Genomic DNA, 11817 nt, shown 5'->3' with positions numbered 1-11817 from the left:
CCGCACGGCAACCCCGCGGGAGAGCGGGGCCTCATGGGAAATGTAGGCGCTGCCAGTGGTGTACTCTGGGGGCGGGGCCTTTGGGGGCGGAGCGCCCTGAGGGCCGCCCAATATGGCGGCAGCCTCGGGTTAGGGGGGTTTGGCTCCGAGCCCGAGGAGCCCGAGCAGCGCTAGTTACCCCTTTCGCCCCCAGCAATTCGCACCGCAGCCCCCTCACGCCTCAACAGCACATAATAGCCCAGTCTCAGGGCAGAGCTGGGAAGAGCTCACTCTGCCCAGAAAACCCACGCAGAGTGGCGGGATCCCGTGTCCGTCCAAGTGGTCTGGCCAGGATGGTGCGGAGCAGGCGGGGACCCCACAAGGGGACGGCCCAGGGCTCAGGGCCACCCCGCTGTGTCCCAGCGCAGAGGGAAGGAGGCGGAGGTGATGCATTTGACCTGCGGCCCCTGCACTGCCCGTGCCCCCGCCGTGCGTCAGCGCGGCCGCGGTGGCCGGGGCCGGGCCCCCCCGCAGCCCGGGCACACACTGAGCGCTTTGTCCCGGGGCCGCTTCGGCCACGGTGGAAAAAAACTGAGAAACGCTGTGAGAACGGGGAGAGCGCCGTTCGAGGCCCGAGAGGAAACAGATCATAATCTCCCCAACGAACTCAGCTCGTCTCCGAGAATAGAGCAGAGACGGAGTCGGTGCAGAGCTTGCTCCCAGGGCCTGTTCCAGAGGTGACCCTGGCTCTATGCCCCAGACTCCAAAGGCACAGGTGACTGGGACTGTATTTATACAGAGGTGCTTGAAAAACTAACCCAAATGATGGCGCGTTATTGGGGCTTTTTGGTTTTTTCTGTGCCCCTCTTGGCCCCCTACACACCAACCTGAAATCTGCTGGTGGGGCCATTTACCACAGGTTGTGGCTGACTGCTTTCAAAGGGCGCTTTCCCACAGGGGGAAACGAAACCAAACCCTGCACTGCCAAGGAAAGAGGGCTGGTGCCTGCAGGGCTGCTGGTGTGTGGGGCAGGAGGTCTGAGGCCAGTGGCTCCAAAAGCTTTATTTATTGGTTGTTAGTTTCTGCTAAGTGACTCCAGTACTTACAGCCACCGCCAGGGAATACAGTGGTGGCTGTAGTTAGAGACACCTGGTGTGGTGTGGGGTGACAAGAAGGCCCTGCTTGGTCAGTCCAGGTGTCTTGGCTGGTGGCAAGGCTCCACACCCTGGAGCAGTGAGTGATGCAGAAGGGTTGTTGTAGAAACCAAGAGGAAACTGCAGCCCTGGGCCACAGGGTCCCGACCCATCAGTGGCTCTTTTTTAGTACAGGGTGTGAAACAGAGCATGAGGAGTTGAGTCCAGCAGTCCAGAGGAGAAGGTCCCACTGGCCTCTTCTCAGCACTGGGTTGCCTGAGCCTCCTGGCACGTGGTGGTTGCAGCCCTTAGATGGAAATGGGAGCACCTCTGCCTTATGCAGTCCCCTGTAGGCTCTGTGCTGGTCCCCACTTTGGCTCCAGCCAGAGGTGGCCACAATGACTGTCCACTTGGAGGGACAAGCTGAGCCCTGCCATGCCCAGCTGGGCTCTGCCATCCTGTTGGGCTAATTGGTGGGCTCTGTGGCCATGGTGTCCGCATCTGGAGATGGCAGCGCACTGCTGTTCCCACCGTTGCTCACGTTTTCCTTGCTGTTTTCCCTCGTGGGATCACTGCCTTTATCCTCCACCCTCAGCTTGAGTTTGAGGGAAGAATCTCTCCGTGACAGAAGGGGCTGGTAGCCAGCGAAGACTCCTCCACTCACGTTTGTTCGCTTGTCTGGGGGTGAACAGAAAAAGACAGTTGTTTACCTGGGGCCCAAACTGACTCCAAAAAGGTTTGTGGAGTCCCTCCTTGCAGGAGGCATTGCAATATCTTCTATCAGAGTCCTTCCAGCCAGCAGATGCCCCCCAAAAGGGGAAGATGGGTGGGGGTCTGGGCTCATGCCCCAGCATGGCTGCACTCAGGGGGTCCAGGGAAGGGTGGTCAGCTGGGTCAGCTGGTCTCCTACCTCCTGGCCCGATGGGGTGCATCAGTCTGTTCATCTGCACGTTCCAGTGCTTGACGTTGGTGCTGGCCTGTCGCAGCTTCCGCTGGGCCGCCTGGCAGGGGATGGAGGGAAGGGCTGAGCTGCTGCCCCACTGCCCCTCATCTGGGACTGTGGGCATGGGTTTCCCTTCCCTGAGAAAGCCTGGATTGGAGGTTCCCTCTGGGATGGAAACTCAGTTCACTCTCCTCTAGACCTTCTGCTCCCCCTGTAACCCTCCTCCCTTCAACACTCTCCCACTGACACCAGCACGGGGCAGGACACCCTTGTCCTGTCTCAGCCACAGCATCACGCTGTGCCTGCACATGGCACAGCTCAGAAACCCTCATGGCAATTCCAGCTTGGTCCTCCCCAGTATGGAGGTGACTCTGGGAGGGCTGGAAAGTCCCCCGTGTGAAGAGATGTGGCGCAGACGTGATGCTCACCATGACGTCTTGGTCCACCCGCTGCCTGTTCACTCTCACTTCTTCCAGCTGCTTCTGCGCCTCTTCCAGACACTTGTTCTTGTTTTCCATCTCCTGCTTGAGGACTTGCTTCTCCCTCTGAGTTTTGATGATATATTCTTCTTGCTCCTCCTTCAGCTTCATTAGCTCTTTCAGCTTCTCCTCTTCCTCAGCCAGTAGCCTGACAATGAAGAGCAAGAGGTGAGGATGTCCCCCTGCCACTTCTTCCACCCGTTTTCCCGCCCCAGCCTGCATACTGGGAAGTCACCAACACATCCCCGTACCCGGGAGCACTGAGCTGCCCTGGCGAGCACATCCCCATGCCCTGGAGATGTGCCCTGGGAGCAGGGCTGCCCAGGGAGGGGCAGGGATGCCCCAGTCCTACCTGGCCTGTGCATATCTCACAGCCTCCTCGTCCTGCCGTGCTTTCACCTCCTGCTGCAGGGCTTCCTGGAGCCTCTCCTGCATGTCCTCCAGCTCCAGGATGCGCTTACGCTGCCGCTCTGCCTCTGCCTCCTTCAGGACCATCTCTGCCTGCATGGAGGCACGAGCCTGCGGGGACAGGAGCCATCAGCTGGCCAGGCCAGCACCAGTGTCCCCAGAACCCACTTAGGCCCACTGGGTGGAGCAGCCCAGAGCAGGGGCAGCCCACAGTGACAGGTCCAAAGCAAAACTGTTTCCCTGCTCAGGAGACAGGCTGTGTCATTTGGAGCCAGTGCTAGATGTGAGGTCAGAAATGGGCTCCCTGTCTGGCCTGGCACCAGCACTTGCCTCTCACTGTCCCCCAACCAAAGCCCCTTGAGGCAGGTTGTCCTCATCTCCTGCTCAAAGGGGTCTCAGGCACAACAGAGCCCAGAGGTGATGGGTGGCAGCAGCGCTGTTCATCCAAACCCCTGGGCTGCCCTGGGCAAGGGAAGGAGAAGGAAGCAGCCACCCTGTGAGCACCGCAGTCCCTGTGGGATGCACCCACCTGCTCAGCCTCCCGCAGCTGGATCTCCAGGGTCCTCTGCATCTCCTCGTGCTGCTGCCTCCGCCGCTGCTCCTCCTCCTGCAGCAGGATCTCTGCCTGCCTCTGGGCCTCCTTGAGCAGCTCCAGCTCCTGCAGCTTCCTCTCCTTTTCCTCCTGCAGCTGTTTGAGCCGTTGTGTCTCCTCCTCCTTGGCCGCCTTGCGCTGCTCCCGCTGCTCCCGCTGCTCTCGTCGCTTCTGCTTCAGGTCCTTGTGCAGGGACTTCTTTCCCTCTGCTTGCAGCCTTATGGCTGTCTGGATGGCTGGAGAGGGAGGGCACGGTCAGTGGGGACATGCAGGGGGCACGGGGAAGCTGGGGAAGGGGCGTGGGATGGGCACAGACCGAGTGTCCACTCCTGGCGCTGCCGGGTGTCGGAGGCGCTCATCTCGTAGGTGCGGGACAAGGTCTTCACACAGAACATGCACCTCTTCCCATCTCTGTCTGGCAACATCTGCAGGGAGAGGACACAGCACGTTGTTACCCCCTGCATCCCACCTCATCCCCCCGTCTTCAGCCACAGGACTGGCTCTCCCATGCTCATGGATGTGAAATTGTGTGTTCTTGCATCTCCCTTCCAGGGGTCTGCAGGGTCTGCTGTCCCCAAGCTGAGCTGCTGCCCTGGGCTGTACCTCCACGCAGCAGTGCTTGTCCAACGCGATGCTCCCCTTCTTCTCCTTCCGTTCCTCGCTCATGTAGTAGCAGAGGGCACTGGGCTTCAGCATGAACCACCGCTCCGACCAGTTCCTCCTCAGCTGGCCCTTCTTCCAGAGGTAGCCCTGCACCCGAGAGACACGGAGATCAAAACGGGGTGGGAGCAGCATGGAGCTTGTGCCCCAGAATATGTGGGCTCCTTGCCTGTTTGAGCACATCCTCGATGACCTCCTGGTACACCTCCTCCACGGCCATGCTGATGGCCTCCTGCTCGATGCCTCTTAGGAACTTCCTCGAGTTCACCATGTCCAGGAACTGCCAGACCGTGAGCCCGCCCTGCCCCTGCGGCTCCTGGGACAGGTAATCCTCCAGCTCGCAGGAGTTCAGCTCCACGTTCATGGCTGTGCAGATCTTCTTCAGCAGGTACTCCACCTGTGGGGAGGGGGACACTCAGTGACAGGAAGAAGCCAGAGCTGTCCTCACCCCATTGACCCATTTTGGAGAGCCCAAGGCCACATCTCTTTCCATCTCAACCCTCTGTGATGGTTGAGGCATCCCAGGCAGCAGGCTGGCTCAGGAGACTGGAACTGGGTTAGTTTGACCTCTACTGGGAGGTTTTTCCTTTTAACCCCAAGGATGGGGTGTTTTGGCTGCTTTGTCTGCAGAGTAAGAAACCTCGTAGCAGTCAAGAGCCTGAGGGAATACAGCACTGCTGAGCCCCATTCAGGACTGATGTCTCAAATGCCACAGGGAGCTCAGCACCACTGCTTTCCAAAAATCACTGTGGAGGAGCAGGGGGACAGATCCATATGAAGATGAGCATCATTTTAAAACTGCAAATAAAAGGTCAAGGTGGTTGACATGGTGTGGGGAAACTTATCCCAGCTCAAATTTTGCTGCCAGCTCTCTTGCCCACAGTCTGGGGACTGAGACTGGTGGGTGACTGCAAGGAGCCACGCAGGAAGGTGACACACAGCAGGGTTCCTGCACCCAGCTGGATTTTTTATGTCGTTTAATTGTAAGAAGGGCAAGAATTGAATGCAGTTGCTCAGGATGATTCAGTTTTTCATGATCTGGGGAACAGGAAACACCTCTCCCAGGGCACAGGAAGTGCGGTTGCCCTGCTACGTCTGTGCAGCATGGTGTTTCTTGCCTTTTTCTCTTTTTTTTTTTTTTTTTTTTAATTTTGACTTTTCTGCTGATCTCAGGAGGCTGATGGGGTAGAAGACAACAGCAGCCATTTGCCCTGCCAAGTTCCTTTTGCTGAGGCCACTCTAGGCTTCTGCACTTGTGCATTCTCCCCAGATCTGCCTGCCTTCTCATGCAGGTTTAATCTTACCCCAGGGAAAGGGAGAACCTTCCCCCCTAAATGCTGTGGAATTTGGAGATTTCTGGAGATTATTTTCTTTGGCTGGCACCTCACCCTTAACACTCTGCTGGGCAGGGGCTGAGCACTGGGTGGCAGTGGCCACGGAGGGGACAGCCAGGTCTGCTCTGCCACTGCTCCCTAGGCAGGAGAGGCTGCAGCACTTTGGAGGGGTCTCCCCTCTAAAGCCCCCTCTTCTCCCTGGGCAGTGGGGGTGGGCACAGGGCAGGGGGTCCAGGGCAGAGAGCCCCCCTGTCCCAGCTCCAGCCTCCTCCCTCTCATCCCCTCGAACACCACGTTTGCAGGATGCAGTGGGACATGCCAGGAAGCGATAGTGGGATGTGTCACCCACAAACAGGGCTCTGCCAGCACATGGAGCCCTGAGAGGACAGGGGTGGAGGGAGACGCAGGTCCTACCTCATCTGGCACCATGACAAGAGGGTATTTGTCTTCAGACAGAAAGTTGAAGAGACACCAGAGCTTGAAAGCATCCTGGTGGGAGATAACACTGTTCCCATTCCGGTCGGGTTTGTAGTTCTTCTTTGCCGTCAGGGTCCAGCAGAGCTCATCAAAATCTTCTTTGACAAAAGCGCCTTCCTCCACCTGCAGGCAGGAGTCAGGGGGTGAGTGGGGAGCTGAAGCTACGGAGGGGAGTTCTGGGGGAGGAAGTGCTGGAGAGAAGAAACTCTCACTCCTAAAATCTGTCCAGAGAGAAGCATGGGGTGATTTGCAGCACCAGCAGGAACCCTGAGGTGCAGCACAGGCAGGATGGTGTGGAGCTCTCCAAGCCCACCTCCCCAGTGCCTCCATGGTTTGGGGTTTCTTGTTATCCCATTCAACCACAAAGAAGAACTGAGGAGTGAAGGGAAGTGCTGGCCCAAGGGCAGCCAGCAGGAATGGTGCCTCCACCAGCCTCGCCCCTGCTGCTGTGAGCTGTGGGCTGCCCCAGGTAGCACGTGTGGTGCAGATGGGTGAAGAGTGATGGGGATCAGAGGAGCTCTGGCTGTCCCTGGGTGCTCTATCCCAGCTGTGTGAGCACAGGAGCAAACTGTGGCCTGTAGCAGCAAAGCTGGAGGAAAACATTTGGGTGGCAAAAGCTAAAAGCTTCTCTTACTAGGAAAACCCACTTCTCCCTTTTCAGGCTGCCTCTGGGATTCTATTAGCCATGGTGAAACTAGAAGAAGTGGGTTTAAAGATCACTTCCCAAAGAACCATGTGGGCAACTGGAAGGACTTTGGCTACTCTGTGATGGGGAGATTGGGCTGGGCTGACCTTGGGCAGTGCCCAAGGGCTGAAGGAGCTGGGAAAGGCTTTGCCCTTGCTTGCTGCAGACCAGATCCCTGCAGCCAAGATCAGCATTGCTGGACCAGGCTGGGCTGCTGCTGCCAGCTCTGGGCAAGGCAAAGATGGGCACAGGGATGGGGACTGGCACAGGGACAAGAACAGGGACTGGCACAGGGACAAGAACACCAGGAGAGCCAGGGGAGCAAAGGGTTACTGCAAGCAGCTCTGGCCCCTTTCTGTGAGCACACAGTGGAAGAAAGCTGTCAGTCATTCTTTCTCTCCTCACATGCCTGGAGGAAACAGCACCCACAGACCAACCTCTGGCTGTGCCAGACAAAGGTGTCTTTGAACTGCAGAAAGAAGGGAGAAAGCCCCTGCCTACCCCAACTTTGCTCCTGCTTGCACCTCATCCTCCTCCCTCTCCTCTTTGCCAAATGAGGTCACACCTCAAATTTGAGCTTGGCTGGAAAGGATAAAAGGGGCTGATTTCTCTCTCTGAGCCCTTCAGGAAATGCGGGCAGACATGCTGCTCCATCCAGAGCTGTGACGTAAAGAGGTGACTTCATCCTTGCCAGGGAGACACTGAGTATTAAACATTTCTCACTCATTTTGGCATTCACCTGAGCAGTCCCCTTCTCGCTGCACCCTCTTTCCACCCACCAAGGCATGTGATTTCCAGGAACTAAGGGGAGCTCCCAGGAACCTCAATGTCCTCGTGTTAGGAACAGCAGGTCTGGGGGATGACCAAGGAACTCACCTTGTCCAGGATGTACTTGTTGAGGTAGGGCATGTAGCCCTGGCTGGACACTGGCCCATCATCATCATCACGGAAATGCTCTTCCAGTGCCACAGGGTCGTGGGGGATGCACAGCACTGTGTACAGGTTGTGAGACAGCACCTGGCCAAGGACAGGGGGTGGTGAGAAGGTGAACAATCTCCAGCCCTGCCCCAGCACATCCCCAAGGTGCCACCCCCTCACTCACCCCCCTGGGGACTGTGCCCTGCATGGCATCACCTCCCAGCAGCCACAGCATTGAGTCAAGGTTTGGGTTTGGTATAATTTCCAAATGTAAACCTTAGAGAATCATTTAGAAACAGGCAAAAATCGAGGATTTTTCCACGTTAGTTTCTTTTCTTGGCACATGAGGAACTTCTTTCTTGAAAGGGCTGTTTCAAATCCCTCAGAGCAAACAGGACTTGCTCTGATCTAGAAAAGCTGATAAGCTACCCCAAGCTATGCATTTGACACAACCACGGCCCAGCCTGGCAGCAGCCACTGTCTGCTGGGGGCAGAGAAAGATGGAAACATGGAAATAGGAAAGACTGGTGAGAAACTAAGCAAACATTTTGTCTGGAATGGAAGCAGACAATGGAGATCTGGAGACACACCGTCACCAGAAATACTCAGCAAGACAAGCCGGTTTTGTTCAAATCCCCCCAAATAAATCATGTTTACAAGCTCACGGATTTCCCATGTGCTGGAAAGCCTGAAGCAAGGCTGCCCATGAGCACCTTGTGATGCTGGGCAGTGGTGCTCTCCTTGCCTTTACATCCCAGAATCAGGAGATGGTTAAAAAAGTGTCCCACACCTCCCCAGTGCACCAGGATCTGCCAATGCAGCTTGCCAAGGGTTCAAGAGAGAGGGGCTGGAGGAGATGGAACAGCATCCCCACTCCTCTGTGCAGGGCTGGAAATTTCCTCCCAGCAGGAGAGGAGCTGCCTGAGGCCATGATGGCTGCTGCAGCTGGAGACAGTTCTTGCCCAACCAGATTTTCATTCTCTTCCACCCTCTGGACCAATGGGATCAGCAGGACTCCACCCTGTGCTCACACAACAGGGCTGTAGCCCCGAGCACTGCTGCTACAGCTATGCCTTTTGGGGCTCAGTGCAGCCCCAGGGTCCACACAGTGGTGGAAAGGCCTGGGAATATCATGGACATCCTCCAGGATGGTAATAAATCCATCAGGATGTATTCAAAGTTTGGGAATCATATCCCATTCTGTGTTTCTAATGTGGGCCCTCATCTCCATCCTTCACCCCTCCTCCCAGTGCACCCCTAGAAAGCCCTGTGAGGTCTCACTTGTGACCCCGACCCTGGGGGACACCCTGGGCCCTTCCACCCACCCTGGCACCCTGTGACCCAAAGCCCCTCCTCTCACAAACAGAGGAAAGCCCTGACCTGGTCAATGCTGGCATGACTGCAGACAGGAGAGGTGAGAAACCCTTGCAGGCTATGAAACAGTGACAGGAGCAGGAGAATAACAGCAGGGGAAAGGGGTGCTACGAAAGCAGTTTGCTGGTACAACCTTTCCCCTGTGGCACGCAGGGGCTGGCCAGAGGGGCAGCCAGGGGTCTGCCTGACTCCTCCTATTGCCCTGGATTTCTCTGAGCACCAGCCTTGTTTCTGTTCTCCACCCTCTCCCACCGCTGTCACACCCATCACCCATGAGAGGTGCCCAAAAGCACCAGGGCAGTGCTCGGTATTTCCAGCCACACTGAGGGACCACACCTCATCCTGCATCCACAGCCCTCCCAGCCAGGGAGGGGATGAACGGCACTGAGAGCACAAACGCTTCCCAAGAGCAGAGCTGGTGCCTGTGCTGGGAGAAAAACTACCCGACCTCGCTGGGCGCGCAGCACCCGACCGCAAACTGTCCTTCCTTCCTGTGCACTCACACACCTACACTCACAGCGGCATCTGCACACGCCTGCCTGCGCAGTGCCCCTGCCAGGAGCCCAAGGCCTCCCACAGCTGCCTCTTCACGCTGGAAACCCCGGCACGTTCCCAGCCACTGCCTGGAGCGTGGCCGGGGCTCGGCCGCCAGCCCCCGCTGTGCCAGGACGCTCCCAGCCAGCTCTGGGGCTGTGGGTGCAAACCCGGTGCTCTCCCAACTCCTGTTCAAGACCCTTCGTGCAGCAACACGCCCGGGTGAGGGAGCAGAGCACAGCCCGGCTCAGCAGCCCTGGAAGGGTTTGGAGAGGGCTCGGTGGCTTTATTGCTCAGAGCTGCAAGACCCCAGATTCCTTCCTAACTGAACAGCGGCTGGCTTGTGTAGGCAGGGGCAAACTCGAGTGGTTTTGGGGGTGGAAACAAGCTCGCCCTGGCCTGGAGACAGTGGGAAAGTCATCCAGAGCTGAGCTTTGCTGTTCAATGACCTGCTGCCAACCCATTCCGTCACTGAAGGTGCGTGGGAGAACATCCCTTCCCCTCTCAAGTGTCCCCCTGGGTAAAGTCACTTCGGAGATGCCATCACCACAGCTCCTACACCACGGTTTGCAGACCCTGCATGAACTCTCCATGAAACTGCCATTAAAAACTGAGTCTCTGTGGCCTCAACATCATCACTGGTGAAAAAGATCTCCCAAGACAAGCACTGCTGGTGCTTTTGGGTCCATCCCATGCCTGGGCCAGGCTCTGGACCCAGAGCAGTGGTGCAGGGGACACTGTGAAGGGAGCACAGCAGCCCCTCTCAGGAATTAGCAAACTGAATTAAGCTCTGGCCTACTTTAGGATTTTCCTTAATTCCTTCAGCTATTTCTACGGTTTTAGCAGGTGAGCGTGGCTCGCAGGGCACATGCCACGAGTTCTGGGGGCAGCCAAAAGCTCTCAGCCACAAAGGCTGAGCAGGAAGAATCTGCCTCTCGCTGCTTCTCCTCCAGATTGCTGCTAACAAAACTAATTCTGGGGTAAAACACACACCCCTCCCAAAGCCCAGCACCTTCCCTGCCGTCTGTCCTGGGGAAGCCCTATAAAATAGAGGGACTAGAGGAAAAGTGGGTCTTTTTGCAGTGGTTCAAATCTTGCAGACTGGCAGCAGCTGCCAAGTCCTGACGCAATACCTCCCTGTGCTAAGCACGTTCCTGCTTAGGTCTCTCATCTCAGACCCTGGAACCAACCAGCATTTCCAACCCCAGTGCCAGCCTAGGAACCAAAACAGATGAAAAAAAACATTCCCACCGTCTGCAAAGGTTAAAAAATCAATTATTCTCAGAGCCAAGGGGCTCCCTGGTGGGTTCCAGCAACCCTGGCCTGGGGGCAGACAAAAAGGTTTTTAAAGCTATGATGGGTTTGATGAGGAGCTGAGGGCATGAGCCCTCTGAAAGCTGCTAAGAGTGGGGAGAGGGGAAAGCGGAGAGTTTTTTAAAGTGCTGTGTTATTTCTGGTCACACCACTGAGGAGTTTTTGTTTAAAAACAACCTGTCCCTACCTCCCAACCCACTGACTCAGCAAGGAGAAACACAGATGCTCTGGCAAGCAAGAAAATGTAAACAGAGTTTGAGCTCTTAGTTGACCATAAAAAGCACAAGAAACTGATAACTAAAATTTAGATTTATCATTTTCACCTAGAAAACACACTTGAGCCTACCTCCTTTTTTAAAGGGAGATGCCACAGAGCCTGAGAACTTCACCAGAACAAGCGTAGAGGCAACAACAAGATCTTATTGACCTCAATATTTAACAGTTTCTCCGTGGAAACCCGCGGGGATGCAAAGCAGCCCGGACTCGCTTCACCCCTCGCTGCCCACCCTCCGTCCGTGCTGCCCGAGCTCCCCGGGGACTCACTTTGAGCTGCGATTTGGACACCTTGCCGCTCTTCTCCACGTCCAGGGCGGTGAAGGCGTACCAGATGGACTTGAGCAGCTCGGCTCGCAGGTCCATGGCTGGCGGCGGCGGCGGCGGCTCTGCCGAGCCCGCGGATCCGGTTCCTGGAGCCGCCCGGGCGGGCGGGCCGTGGGGCGGGAGCGCCGCCTGCTCGGGGCGCCCCGGGAACCCCCCGGGCCCCATCGCCGCTCACCGAGCCTCTGCTCAGCTCGGCCCAGAGATCGAAAGGTCCGTCGTAATTTGCGTTTTGGGGAGAGAAATCCCCGCCCTGGCTCAAGTAGCGGCTTCCCCTCGCAGCGGGAGCGCTGCCTTTGGAAGGGATCGGTCGCAGCAGGCGAGCGGAGACTCAGCCTGTGGCATCCTTCTCGGGTTGTGCCCGTTCCGTGCCCGTGGATAAAATCCTTC

General features: G+C 57.0%; 1 protein-coding gene across 1 annotated transcript; it reads right to left on the bottom strand.

Moving 5' to 3' along the window:
* Positions 1 to 1009: 1009 nt before the first annotated feature.
* Positions 1010 to 11685, bottom strand: DEF6 (DEF6 guanine nucleotide exchange factor). The gene is made up of 11 exons (XM_063418550.1): positions 11374 to 11685; positions 7567 to 7707; positions 5943 to 6128; positions 4364 to 4591; positions 4138 to 4284; positions 3851 to 3959; positions 3472 to 3770; positions 2887 to 3053; positions 2484 to 2682; positions 2023 to 2113; positions 1010 to 1790 (listed from the first exon to the last, which is right to left on the bottom strand). Exons 1-11 carry the CDS (start codon positions 11593 to 11595, stop codon positions 1579 to 1581), a joined length of 2001 nt encoding a protein of 666 aa, XP_063274620.1. The 5' UTR covers positions 11596 to 11685; the 3' UTR covers positions 1010 to 1578.
* Between the last annotated feature and the right edge of the window lie 132 nt (positions 11686 to 11817).

This window comes from Prinia subflava, chromosome 23, assembly GCF_021018805.1.
Source record: "Prinia subflava isolate CZ2003 ecotype Zambia chromosome 23, Cam_Psub_1.2, whole genome shotgun sequence".
In the NCBI taxonomy this organism is placed as follows: Eukaryota; Metazoa; Chordata; class Aves; order Passeriformes; family Cisticolidae; genus Prinia; species Prinia subflava.
Note: the sequence above shows the minus strand (reverse complement) of the source record. Positions and strands in the feature narration are given on the sequence as shown.